The 14,034-nt window shown below is 47.0% G+C and overlaps 1 protein-coding gene across 1 annotated transcript in view; it reads left to right on the top strand.

Moving 5' to 3' along the window:
- The window catches only part of LOC112968288 (cat eye syndrome critical region protein 2), a 47,231-nt gene that overhangs the window by 17,461 nt on the left and 15,736 nt on the right, over positions 1-14,034 (top strand). Inside the window, exons 2-7 of the mRNA XM_026070377.1 lie at positions 3,944-4,127; positions 5,183-5,322; positions 5,860-5,964; positions 6,595-6,644; positions 9,135-9,304; positions 10,052-10,129. Of these exons, the coding sequence (XP_025926162.1) occupies positions 5,267-5,322; positions 5,860-5,964; positions 6,595-6,644; positions 9,135-9,304; positions 10,052-10,129 (459 nt within the window). The 5' untranslated portion in view covers positions 3,944-4,127; positions 5,183-5,266. The remainder of the gene's footprint in view (positions 1-3,943; positions 4,128-5,182; positions 5,323-5,859; positions 5,965-6,594; positions 6,645-9,134; positions 9,305-10,051; positions 10,130-14,034) is intronic.

The raw sequence follows: 14,034 nt of genomic DNA, 5'->3' as shown, positions 1-14,034 counted from the left end.
ATGGGGGGGCAGGGATAGAAGAGTGAGATACGGTGACAATCATTATGGCCCATGGTCCCAAATTCTTTTTTTTAATTGTTACTAGGAGCCCCAATTTGCTTTCAGGGAACAGCTGAGGACACTGAGGACTCTTTATTTTCCCCTCTGGATCTAGCTATTGCTAATTCAATGTGAAAAAGCTCTTCTGAAGACATCCAGTCTTTCTTAATCTCAGAAACTAAACAGCCATGGCCCTTGCTAATACTGGTACAAGATGACAGGAAAAGGGATTTTCCTTTGGATACATGCTCTGAAACAGAATGTATCCAAGTATGAATCCATTCCAACCGGGAATATCTGAATTTGTAGAGAAAGGGCATTGCTGACTTACCATTTCCTCTGTCAGCTGAGTGTCAGTCATGCTGAGAACATCAGAAGAGATAGATCCCATCTCATTATCTCGGTAATCTCCTGCCTTCTTCTTACCTAGAAAAGGGTTTTCAGAGGTTCTCAAATGCAGCAGATACTCTGTAGGACTTACCACACCTGCAGGTATATCACTGTCCTGTTCATTGAGTTGAGGAAGGGTAGTTGACAGAATGCATCCAGGTCATTCCACTCCTGACCCTGTCTCTTCGATTCTTGGATTTGGGTTTAATGGGTAATGCTAAATAATAAGTCACAAACATTTCTGCTTTGTCCATGGAAGAACTCCAAGGCCAGAGTTCTTACAGCTTGCAATGCTCCCTGCAGATTTTATTCTGTGAACCAGGCAGTCTGTTTCAGAAACCTTTTGCAAAGGAAAGTTTAATGGAAACAGGCCAAGAGAGACTAAGCATAGGTGTGGCAGACAGGTTGAAGACTGGGACCCCATATTTGTCTGGGAAAATGAGGCTAGCCCTCTTGAAGAGGGAAAATATAAATTGGCTAGGATTGAGAGTGACTGGGAATGCCTTGAGACATCTGGTTCCCATCTCTGGTTCTCATTTCTCTCCTTATTCAAAGCGACAAATGCACAGTAGCTGTCTTTGAAAATTGATGGGGTAGGAACTCGAAGTACTTTTGAGAACAGAGCTTGTAATGTATTGGACACTGAGATGGATGGCGGAAATTTTTAGTGTTAGCCACTTATGTGAAAGTCAGACTTGAACCAAATTGGTTAAGTCAACAGAGCCAGTCCCCAAAGGGAATGTGAGTTATATCGGCAAAGATTTCAGATGATCTTCTGGAATTGAGGGGCTTCCTGGATCAGCTTTTTTTGAGTGCAGCTAAAATGGAAGATCAAGAAAAGTGAACTCATGCAAATGGTAAAAGTATCTGTCTGATGCATGCCTTTCCCTTTTTTGTAGAAAAATTTTTAGCCAGAAAAATAGGAACAGACAAAGCCTTTTAACTTCTGTTGCTTCTTCCTGGTATCCTGTGTCACCACTGTTTTCCAGGATCCTAGGAAAATTGTTTATTTGGTCAATTTTACTGGAAATGGCCAGAGCCCGTATATCAGATCTGATTAAATAATCTTCTGCCTTAAGCTCTGACAGAGTTTCAAGACGTTGAACTTGAGCTACTGGAATTTGGATGCTCTCCATCCCCTTTCATGATGGAAGAAGCATCTGATGATCAATACAGGCATTGGCATGCTTTCAGGAAAGGAAACTTGGGTCATTATTTCTGTTCTAAAAGCTTTAGTCAAATCTTTCTTTTTTTTCTAATTGGTGACTTTAGTAAATAAATATTTACCTGATATTTAAGCTGTGTGTGATCAAAGAGCACTCCTAAAAACAAATAGTTTATAAATCGAATCTAGTATTGTGCTTTTTGCCAAGTTGAAGTCCTTGCTGGAAGTTGGATTGGGTCTTGAGGTATATAATGAAGGTTCTGTGGGAATGTATGGTAAGAGATGTAAGGTAGGTTGACTCTGCATTCAATACTTCATAAAAAAAAGGATAGTTTCTGTAGTTTTTACCCTAAAATTTGTACTTGAGACAACACAAATCATTTCATGAAACTGTCCTCCTTTATTGTGTTGACTGAACATTTTGGATGTAAGGGACTGTTTCAAGTTACATGTGTTTGATTGCTGATATCAGTAGGGCAAAACATTGACACTTGGAAATGCTAATGTTTTGCTTGTGCCATGTGGAAAAGAATGAAGCTTGCAGGCTGCAGAAACCACTAGATCCACGTGCATTCAGGCACCTGTTGTTAAATACAATAGGGAGGCCGATAAAACTCATCCAGTGAGAGGAGTTAGCTCTAGGAGGTCAGCTTTCATTTGACATGCAGAAAAACTGGCTCACAGAGAGTAATCTGCAGGGTGGTAGCATCAATCCCCCTCCATTTGGGGAGGAAGGGAAATGCTGCCAGGTGGATAGGGCTTGAGGAAATCATGTGTCAACTGCTCCTCCATTCTCACAGTCGCTGTCCAGTCTTTACCAAATGTCTGAAGCCCCCCTGTCTAACAGCTAACTTCTTGTTGACTTTTAAGAATCTTCCTCCAGTAAGATCATGTTCCTCTGTCTCTTCATTAAAAAATAATAGCTTCTGTAGTAGTTAGCAATTTCTCAGGCACATGCAATTCTCTGGTGCTGGCAAAGTTCCATTAATCATATAGAGTAATCCGTTTGTGCCAAAAACCTATCAAGTTGAGCTGCCTGTTTGAGGGATGGTGGAAATGTGTACCCAGTGGTGTTCTTCCAGGCATATGGACTTCTCGTGTGTGTAAGAGTGGCTGGGTTTTAGGGACAGTGGGGCTCCGCCTTTTCTACGCTCAGGACACAATTCTAGCAGGTTAAGAGAGACTGGCAAGTCTCAGGAGTCTAAGCGATGTGGATTGTTCTTTAGGAAGTTTTGTTTTTAGGGATACATGGTCTCACCATCCCTTCTTCATTCCCTTCCCTGAATTTTTCAGGAGTCAGAATAAGCTCTTCTTAAAATATATGTAAGAGTTCTTTTAACCTTAAGCTTCATCAGCAGTCTAAGATGTGTCAGATGGGACAATTTGTAATACTTATCAATACCAAATGAGGATAAGAAATGTATATGTTTCCTTGGATTAGATGGTGAACTCTTGGCAAAGAAAGGGGTGCTTGGTGTGGCCCAGCTAGCAAGCGAAAAAGATAATTTTAGCAGTAGTGTTTAAGAAGTGCTCGAGTGTTCAGCCTGAGAATCTGGGAGTCTGGAGAGGAGAGTGTGCTCTGGCCTGAACACTATTTGTGAAGCGCCCGTGTTAGGAATGAGCCTTGCGTAGCAGGGCCCAAGCTGTGGTCTGCCAACGTGGGCTGTGCATATGTCCTGCCGGAGACGCTGGTAGCAGAGTCAGAGAAAAGTGGCAGCATCTTTGAGCTTGGAGGGAGAGGAGGATGGGGGCGGTGACAGGAGTATGGGAGGCAAGGAGACAGCAGCAGAGAGGATCAGCTATCAAAAATTTTAGAGCTGCTGACTTGGGGCATAGAAAACTTCCTAAGAGGCAGAGGGAGGAACAGGGCTTGGCAATGGCAGATGTGAGAAGCGAATGGAAAGCTGAAGAAGATAAGAGTCAGCTGAAATGGAGAGAGGCAGATGGGATCAGCCTAGTCTGCTGCATTGCATCTTGGTGTCGTAAAGGGTTGATGCCTGTGATGGCACAAGGTACTTCCCACTGTGATAAAAAGGGGATGGAGTGGGATGAGATAATGTTTAGCCTGTTCTTTCAGCTTGAAATGAAATAATAGTAATACAGAGTCCTGTAAGCTGCATATGTACAACATGAAATCCCACAGTGTTGCAGTTAGAATATGGTGCTGGTAGGGGAGCTTGGAAACCTAAACTACAGAGATACAGTGAACCACAGCTGTCCTAGGGCACAGTTTTCCTTCAAGTGTTAACTGTCTCTGTGTTGTGTTTGTTTAGGTTGTCCCCGTCGCGTTAGGTGTTTCTGGCATGGTAAAACTATAGTGAGTGTGGGGGGATTTGTTCTCTTGGYTAGATCACAGACGTTTCACAGCTACCTGGAGGACATCATCAACTACCGCTGGGAGCTGGAGGAAGGGAAACCCAACCCCCTGCGGGAGTCCACGTTCCAGGAGCTGCCCCTGCGCACCCGAGTCGAGATCCTACACCGCCTCTGTGACTACCGGCTCGATGCAGATGATGTCTTTGACCTCCTCAAGGTGCTTTGGGCAGCAGGAGTGGGGAAGGAGGAGATGGTGCAGTTGCAGGAGCTGGGGTAGATTAAGAATTCTTCCTGGGGAGGGCAGAAGGGAGGAAAGTCAGCATCCCATTTCCCTCCCAGGGTTGTGCTGTAGGTGGTGGACAGGCTGGGCATGGTGCAAGGGCATTGTGGGGTTTAGGTCACAGGTCAGAGGCATATCAGCAATGCCCATATCCTGGCGGCCCTTTTCTGTCTTTTTCTCCTGATCCCTTTCTAATGTGTTGGTGACTAGACATCACCATGCTCTTGCTGTTAAGTCGAAGAGTTGTGGGTTGTTCATGGTTTTTGAGGTGAGCTTTTGATAAGCCAGGCCACTTTCCCCGATTGTGAGTTTCACACCAGAGAAGTGTGTTTTAAGGCCAGGTACTTGGTGGCAGTGCAGCATGTTGACAGTTTGTCCTCTCCTCCCTCACTCCCTCACTTGCAGAAGTGCCAAGGCAAATGTGTAGAACTGATGTTGGGGCTCTCATCCTCTGCAGATGTGTTTCTAACACAAAAGTCACTAAGTAAATTGGCTTCATTGGCTACTCTTCCTGAGAAGACTGAATTTGGAGATGCTCCAACTGTAATGGCAGCGCTGTAGGAGCAGAGACTGTGTTGCTGAGGGATGGTGTGAGATGAAAGGATGGGGCTGAAGTGTACTGGGAGAGCTGGGGGAAAGGGGGTGGCGGCAGGGGGGAGGGAGTTTCCAGGGCGCTTCTCAAGGCTGTGCATGACTGTCGCCAGCACTAATTAGACCTTCCCTGTCAGGAGCACCAAAGATGAAATGTTAAAACGAGAGAGGCCATTCAAATTAGAGATGCCAATCTAAATCCCTCCCTGGGCAGAGAGTGAATGTCGTCTTCCCTCTGGAGTCGCATTTTCCCAGAACGGCCTGGAAGAGCAGCTGTGCTGCTGTTATGGCATGGTGGGAGGGAGGGAGGTGTTTGTGGAGGAGTGTCATCATGTTTTGTGTGACAATGTGGCTGCTTTTCAACTTGTCACCGTCTGGCTGGGTGCTCCCCGTGGATGCAGGGCTTGGACGCCGACAGCCTCCGTGTGGAGCCTCTGGGTGAGGACAGCAGTGGTGCGCTGTACTGGTACTTCTATGGCACACGAATGTACAAGGAAGACCCGGTGCAGGCGAAAACCAACGGAGAACTGGCTCCAGACAGGTAACAGCCCTCTCAAGTCCCTGCACTTCCCCCATGTCTGGGTGCATGGGGAGAAGGGGGGCCCGTGCAGCCAGCCTGACTGGAAGGGACTCTCCGCCTGACTGCTGTTGTCACGGGAGGGGAGCGTGTGGCTGCAAAGGGGGGGCCTGGGAGAGGGCTGCGTCAGTGCAGGGCGAGACTGGAGTTGCCAAGCAGAGTGCTAGCTGCCCCGCATTGTGCATTGTGTTAGAGCCAGTCTGCAGCCTTTGTGGCACCACAAGAACCTGCTGTGGAAACGATGCTGCCTTCCCCACCACATTCCTAGCTGTCTGCCCTGCACTGTGCTGGCGGCTCCCAGATCAGGCTCCCAGCAAGTGGGAATCCTGCTTCTCCTTCCCTTCCTCCCTCCCTCCCTCTCCATCCTGTTGCTACTCTGATTTAATCCCTCCTTTGGTTTAGTTCCTAGCAGCTGTTTCAATTTCCCTACCCTTCTCTCTTCCTGCCAGCCACAGTTCCCTTGCTCAGCAAATGTTTCATGGTGGTTTTGTTGTTTTGCAGGGGATGCGGGGGGCAGACGAACACCCCAAATGTTCCTGGGAAAACAGGCAAGAGACGAGGGCGACCCCCAAAGCGGAAAAAACTGCTGGAGGAAAATCTGCTGAGGTATGGAAAGGTTGTTCCTGCAATAGTTGTAGAAGGCACATGTTCCCAGAGGGAAGTCTCTCTGATATTTCTTGCCTTTAACAATATAATGTACTTCTGGGGTTCCCCCAATAAGTATGTATATCTCATGCAGCCGTAATTTCAATGTATCTCTGAAATGAAGCAAGCTCAGACTTGGTAGGTGCTTTGATCACTCTCCAAAGAAAATTCTGACTGAGCTGGAAGCCAAGTTTGGTGAAACAGTGGGTATCACTCTTCCCGCTGCCTGACTTCTGATGCAGTTCCTCTGTGCAGTGCTAGGGAATAAGGTCCTGATAAAGAAGGCTTTCACTGTTTAGTACTTGAAGCCAAAATCCTGGCCACCTGAGCCAGTACAGATTTTGGGATGCTTCCCATAAGAATTGAAATACTGTCCTTGCCAAACAGCAATCTACATACTTCACTTTTTAAAATGGTATGAAGCTATGATACATATATTGTATGTGTGTGTTCTTCACACTGATTTTTTTATGGTTTTGCTGTGCACCAAATAATTTCTGTGTTCCCCATGCTTCTACCCAGAAATGGCTGCATTTCAGTGATGTTAAGGAATGTATTTATTATATCACTGCTTCTCTTTCTTTTTGGTAGGGAGAAGGCAGAAGAGAACTTGCTAATCCGTGAGACACAGATAAGAAATGGTAAAGAGGTTTTTGGGGTTAGGGTTGATATGATCAGCTAACACAGCTCTTAAATTATCAAAGCCCAGAGAGATGCGTTTCTCAGGAAAGGGAGAGTCTTTCTGCTAGTGGTTCCAGCTGAGTTTGGAAGGAGGGGTTAGCATTACAGGCTGCTTTACAGCTGAGAGCCTGGGTACCTACATGCTTCCTATCTTATCATGGATTAGTTTGGGATGAAGAAACGCAATGTATTGGGTTACACTAGGCCTTAGGGGCCCACCTACTCACTAGAATTGATAGAAATGAATGGTCCTTGCTTCTCTGAGGATGAGGTGAATACAGGCCCCTGTTTGTAGTGGGAGCATTTTTCTTTTCTACCAAACGCACTGGGAAGAGAGAGTAGGATTAGTGATGCCAAGATAGGGAAGAGGCCTTTGATTCTCCTCACCTCTCTATCCCAGTGGCTATTGGGTGACTAGACTCGATCCTCTGTAGATGACGACTTGGGGATACCCACCTAAGGGTTAATGAGGCAAGCAGAAAAAGAGTTGGCAACATAATGTGAAACTGAGTCTGAGGGGGCTGGGACTCATTTGTCATACATGAGAATCCCTTGGCTTCCACATAACTCATGGGCTCAGCCTGCCCATTCCTCCACAATAAAAGGCAACTGGGGCATTGTCTTTCCCATGCCTCATTCTCTTCTTCCTTTGTGTTCAGATTTCCTGGCTGCTGCTCCATAGTTTGGAGGCAAAGCTGAAGCTACACAYGAGACACTGTGGGTTTTATCAGATCATTGTTTTCTGGTAAATTGTGTCACTTCAGCTGTGGAGTAAGTGCCACTTCTGGTGGCACAAAGCAGTGCATTACTCCTAGTTATTTTTGAAATGAGTCAGCCATAAGCAGCTGGCAAGGGAAGGGAAAAAGAAGGGGCACATTGTAGGAGTGGCATGCAGGTAAGCTCTCCACCACAGATTTAGCTCCCATAGCTTGAGGCGTTACAGCCCCCAGCTGTCTGCTGCCTCCTTCTGCCAAAGGAGCATGGCCAGGGTGACAGAAATAAATGTGTGGCTGGTCCTTCACCATCTCAGTTAACAGTCCAGTACATTAACTTGAACTGAAACTGATGGGCAGGTTGAGCTAATACGCTAGCCTGTGACCTGGGACTAGCACATGTTTGCTCTGCGTCACTACTTCTGCGTGGAGGTTTCTGATGGAGGGCAGGTAGCTGGAGGGAGGCAGCAAGCTCTCAGATCTTACTGGGGCAATCTAGTAGCTCGTGTGGTGGAGCCACCAGCCACTCAAATCCACAAAGTGCCTAGGGTTAGGCTGAGAGAGAAGAGGGCTCTGGGGGGGGAGGTTCTCTATATTTTTCATAATAAATTTGCTTGAAAACGCAGTGAGAAGCTGCATGACATCTGCCAGTGGGGTGTGGGATCATTTCTTTCTTTCCAGTAGCCAGTGGTTAGCATGCTTTTTTCTCGAGGGAGCTGAGAACCCCTCAGCCTGAAGGGATTTAAACCAGCATCTTCCCCCTCCCTGAAAGTGGGCCATAACCCTTTTGCTTAGAGATTGTCCTGGGGCAAAAGCTTGCAAGTTGCAACTGATGAGGCTTCTCAGTTCTCTGTAAACATTTGTGCTACAGGAACTACATTCTCTCTTTCCAGGTGGGTGTTCTAACCACCACGCTGGAGAGTCTTCCCTTCACAATTAATATTCAAATGTTTCACACAAAGCGGAACAGCTCAGAGTGTCTTGATAGTTAGGACAGGCTTCAGAGCAGTGGGAAATCTGCTTCAGATTCGACTCTGGATCAAGCAGGGATGGGATGTGAACTTTTGGAACTTCCCCCTCATCTGGCAGCCCGATGAACCCAGTCCTTCACTTCCTCTTCTCTTCTTTCAAGTGCCTGCAAACAAAATGTTTCATTTGGGTAGAATGGAAGGTTTTATTCACCACAGTAAAGGTTTGCAGTCCTAAAAATTTGGCTTATTTCAAAATAACATTTATTTTCAATGATTTTATTCTTCTGCCAGACTAAAATAATCAGACATTTGCTTTACCATACRTTCTGCCTTGGCTGACAGCCTCCATTACAAGGAACAAATTAAAACCTTTTCTCTGGTACCCTTTGATCATGCAAAGTGATGGAAAGTCATAACTGGGATGAAGGGTTACTATAGGCGTGTCACACTACCCATGTGTTGCAAAGTGCCACTGTTACATTTTGCCTATGTAATTGCTCTGTGTCTTGGCATCTCTTTCAGTGTAACTAGGGGAGGTAACAAAACTTCTCATGGATCAAGAGAACTTTGGGTCTACAGCAATGCAGTTTTTCCTTTTCTGTACACTGACAGTGCTTTCCCTCACTGAGCATGTTCTCCATAACAGTGACCACTGGCAGTATCTTTTTTTCTTTTCTCAAGCCATAATGATATGAGAAGAGAAGGGATAGAGAAGAGTTGTTAGTCATAACTGTCATGGAGATAACATCCTTTCGTGTTGTTGAAGGGTCCCAAGGGCCAGGCCGTGGGACATGGTGGCTGCTGTGTCAGACGGAAGAGGAGTGGAGGCAGGTCACAGAAAGCTTCAGAGAGAGGACTTCCCTTAGAGAGCGGCAGCTCTACAAACTCTTGAGTGAAGACTTCCTGCCGGAGATCTGCAACATGATTGCGCAGAAGGTGAGGAGACATGACATCCTGTTTACCTCTGTCTGACCGCTTTCAAGAGCATGGACGTTTGCTGACTGAAGGAGCGCTAAATCCAGGCAACTGTCACCCCACCCTGCTCCCCACTCCAGCCTGCAAGTGCCGTGGATACAGGGGCTGTTAAGCATTATGTATGGGGAGAAAGACTCCCTGTCATGGAGTGATAGGGCTTGAGTCGATCCGTGAGGATCTGGTTCTTGACTGCAAGCAGCATAAGTAGGAGGACTGAAGGGGTTACTGTCTTCAGCTATGTTCTTTTCCCTTTTCTGCTGGCAGGGAATCTCTGTCTGCTCTTGAACTGCTGCAATTTACAGCCTAGCTTTTCCATGCAAACTGCTAGTGATTTCACTTTAACTGCAGTTTCTCAGCTGGCTCTGCTGAAAGGGCGGTTGCTGCTTCAGCTGTCCTAGCTAAGTCTGCTTGAGATAGTAAGTCAGAGTCCTTAGACTCATAGGGATATTGCCTGTCAAATGAATATTTTAAGGGGGGACAGATTTGGAATGGGATCCTCCTGATAGCTGGCTTTGTACAATGAATGGGCTCTGCAGGCAACGTGGCATTCTTGGATCGAGTTCAGTTTGTTTGTTTGCTACCCTTGTAAAGCTATTAGGGATTTCATGGTCACTTCTAGCCCCCAGAGTTTCTCCCTCCAGTTTCACCAATGTGCCCTAATTTCATCCACTCTCTTTTTCCTTCCCTCAACTCTCAACCCTGTTTCAGGAGAAGCGTCTGCAGCGGACAGAGTTTTCTCCCAGGTGGATGTCTGACCATCAGCCCATCAAACCAATCAAGCAGGAGGTGAGGGGGGGTGCGAAGGGGAGGACAACGGAGGGAGGCGAGAGCAGATGCCTCCTGGGGGAAAAAATAAACCACAGCATCGCTATTCAGTGGGAAGGAGTCGTTTGAAAGTGCTTGTGCTGAAAGAGAGATGGGTGGTAATGCCTGTCAAATCCAGCCTGACACTCAGGGTTTCTATGGCGAGCAGGGAGGTGCTGCCCTCTGGATCGCAGAGGTAACAGGCCTTGCTGCAAACTCTGGTGCAGCTGCATATGGAAATCTGTGCTCAGTCTGGGGAATTCCACTTCAATGAAAGTGCTGGCATATTTGAGGCAGTTCAAAGAAAAGTTGAAGAAGGATGAGAGAGCTAGAAGAACTGGCTTACAAAGGGAAATGACAGAAATTCAGCCAAGGGGAAAACGTGAGGCTGCAAACACATGAGGGTGTAGATAGTATGGAGAGAGAGAGAAGAATGACTTGATACAGCACAGAGCTGAGTTAGGAGGGGATCAGATGGGAATGGAAGGCACGATTTAGGCTGCCTAAAGAAATGCTATCAAACAACAGTACTGCCAGCTAAAATGACTCCTTCCCTGCCTCTTCACCCTCACTTCCTCTCTACTGCATCAGTGTAACGGCACTGTTGCTGGCGGGTCTGTGCAGTGAACCAGACCCAGGAAAATGACTGGAGTTAAATATAACTTTTTCCTTTGGTTGGGGTTATTTTAAACATAAATCAGTCTTCCTGTCTGGTTCACCACACAGCCCCCAACAGTCATGTTGGCACAGCCAGGGGCATAGTACAGTACAGTGGAGATGGGAGGGTCTTTGAACTGGCAACTGCTACAAAAAGAAATTGGTCAGGCAACACAGGATTAGCTTTGGAGGAAAAAAAAAATTAGCCATGGCATAATCTCTCACTGTAGGTGTGATGAAAACATAGTTGGCTGGTGCTTTGTCTCAGAATGCTGCCAAACCCTGGAAAATTAAACTGCAGGGAATATCCCATGTGAGCCAGGGTCAGAGGTTCCTGCAAAACAAAGGAGAAAGTGCAGTTYCCCACAATAAATATAATTACTTAGAATAGGTAAATAAAAAGAAGGAAGACCCTCTCATCATGCTGCAGATAAAAGCCTACAGAGAGGAAAATAAGACCCCAGCAATGGTCAGTGTGGTGCCAGAGGTGCTCTCTGCAAAGCCCACCATCCAGGAGGTGAGGGCACACGTGTTTGTTCGCAGGCAGCAGAAGTCCCTGAGGAGGGGGCGAGTGGGAAACACATGGAGCCTGAATGATGCTAATCAGTACTGCAGGTGCTCCAGGTCTGCTGCGGCAGAGGGCTGCTAATTGCTGCCTGTGGGCTGGTGAAATGTTTCCAGCGAGCCCGGGGCCCTCCCGGCGCCTGCTGTGCTGGGGTGCCAGCAAGCGGGAGGGCGACGAATCTCTGGACGCGCGCACGGGCTACACAGCAGGATGCGGCGGTCAAAGTGCCACGGGGGAGCTGGAGAAGGTGCCAGCATGTCTGATGGCCTGTTTGCTGAGTGAGCAGCAGGCGAGTTTCAGGGAGAAAAACCTTGGTCTGGCACAGGAGTGACCCCTTCCTGCYGACTCCACACGTCGGATGCTGCTTCAGTCCGAGATATAACTGCTCCGTAGGCTCCTAATACTGCGGGGGATTTCTCAACAGGTGGTTCAGATTAGCTCCTCATTAAAGAGCCGCCTGAGCAGCACCCTCATTAGGGCAGCGCTGCGGAAACCGGAGCAAGGAAGGCTTGGAGGGCAAGGGGCTGGGGCGCATGGCTGATGGGGGCCACAGCACCCGCCCCTTCTGTTCCTGAAGTTTGATACCTAGTGTCTAAAGAGCAAAACAAAAGGAGAAATTTGGCCCTTTTGGGGTCTGGGGGGAGGCAGCGATGTTGTGTCCTGGAGTGCTCTCTGGCGGAGGGAAAGAGGCAGTGATGTCCCAGACGCAACGGGGTTTCTTTTGTGCCAGCGGGGAGAAGCTGGAGAAAGGTCGCTTTGCCAGCTCTTTACTCAGGAAGGAAGTTTTACTTGTGTTGGCTTTTTGCTTTTGTCATTCTAATAGGTTTCTGCTTCCAGCACATTTGGTAGGAGATGATAGTGTCTGATTTTACTTATTTTTGTTGCTTTTCTTTTTTAACCCTGAGGTGAGCACCCACAGCTCCAATGGACTTCAGGGGGGCACCAGGCACTAGGTCCCTCTGCAGATCAGGCCTTTTCTGCATCTTGAGTGTCTTGAAGAGTCATCCCAGCACTGCCATCACCCTGCAAGTGCTGCAGGGAGCAAATGCAGTTGTGTCATGAGCATACACTGAGCTTGTGGTTTCTGTTTTTCACGTTCTTCTCTTGCTAGATCTGCTAGGATGACTCTCTCTCTTTTGCTTTAAAACTATCTCATTGTTCTGTCACTGCCGAATTTGTGGTGAGTTGATCTGGGACATGCCCCRAGTTCTCTGTTATGCCATTTCTGCATAGGGTGCTCAATGTACCCAGCAGGCTTGGAGGGGTCCTGGAGTGAGCGCTGCCACTTGGATGTTGTGTTCACATTTCCATAGGATGTGAATGGTGGAAGCTGTATGAATCCAAGAAAACAGAAGGTCTTACCAATGCACCAACATTTGCAGAAAATAGTCTGGCACCGCAGTCTGGCTTAGATCTACTGCCTGGAGAGTTGAAAGGCTGATGGTCACATCATAAATAAAATCTGTAACATGCCAACTTCTGATGGCTGGTTCCTGCTTACCTTTTCCTCTTCCTACTTGCTGCAGAACCTGACTTTTTTTTGTTCCTGTTGTAGCTTAAAGGTCGGACAAGAAAGTTGGGGGAAACTGATGGTCAGGGTCAGACCTGAAAGGATGATGTTTGGAGTGCATGAGTAGAAAGCAGGATGGATGGTAGAGCAAAATGAGAAAGGGATATTGAAGGAATCAAAAACAAAAATGTAGAATGCAGTTCTGTAAGCTCTTGACCTCTTGTACTTGGCATACTAGTTTTCAGTCCTAGGCATCCTGGTATTTGGATATTGATCAGTTGGAGACAAGATCTGAGAAAGGCAACTAGAATGACTAGGGAGCTGGAAGGATTGCTTTATAAGGAAACATTTAACCTAATTACACAAACACAGGAGTTTTGTTTAAGTGTCTGAGGAAGCCCGTAAATGCTGGAATGTGACTGAAGAAGAGGAGAATTTACGGTGGCCCAGAACTAGGAATAATTGGATGGAATGAGGGGAAGAAAATTAACTTTAGACTGAATGTGAGGAAAAGCTGGCTGGCCTAGAGGAGTGTGGACTCGCAGAACGGTTTACCTAGGGAAGCAGTGGAAGTGTGAAGTATTAATRTTTGGCAAAGATTTAAAAAGGAAAAGACCATAGGCAGAGTTCCCTTGTGGTGAGATCATGCTGTGGGTTTTGCCTAGAAAGATGAATGCAAAATAGGTGTTTTTGCAGCCCAGTCTGTCCCTACATGCGGGATATCGTCCTGATGTTGTGAATAATCCCATGACACTCTCTTGGGCTCTTCTCTGTACCTGTTGGTGGTTGCAGAATAATTCTCCTAACATATTGTTGCTGCTGGGGGCAGGGAGATGATGCATGGTGCTTGTCCCTGGAGAGCTGCAGTAGGAGATAGTTGGGCAGTGCTGTGGGGGAGAAGGGGAGGTGGGGAGGCAGAGGGGGAATGAATGTACAGTAAAACCAGACAACATTTCTGGGTGTTTATCAAAACACACTAAGGTTCCACTCCTAGGCAATGAAACAAGGACGAAATAGTAATCATGGTGCCAGATTTTTTCTGGGGATTAATAATGGGCCTGGGGAAGTTGATGGTCTGAGCAGCAGCCAAGGGACCCCAGCTGATTGCTAATCCTCAGGAAATGCCTTCTGCCTAAGTGGTGGTTGCTGGTTATT

Source organism: Apteryx rowi, unplaced genomic scaffold (genome assembly GCF_003343035.1).
Source record: "Apteryx rowi isolate R43461 unplaced genomic scaffold, aptRow1 scaffold_31, whole genome shotgun sequence".
In the NCBI taxonomy this organism is placed as follows: domain Eukaryota; kingdom Metazoa; phylum Chordata; class Aves; order Apterygiformes; family Apterygidae; genus Apteryx; species Apteryx rowi.
The sequence above is the reverse complement of the archived record's forward strand: the minus strand, read 5'-3'. Positions and strand labels throughout refer to the sequence as shown.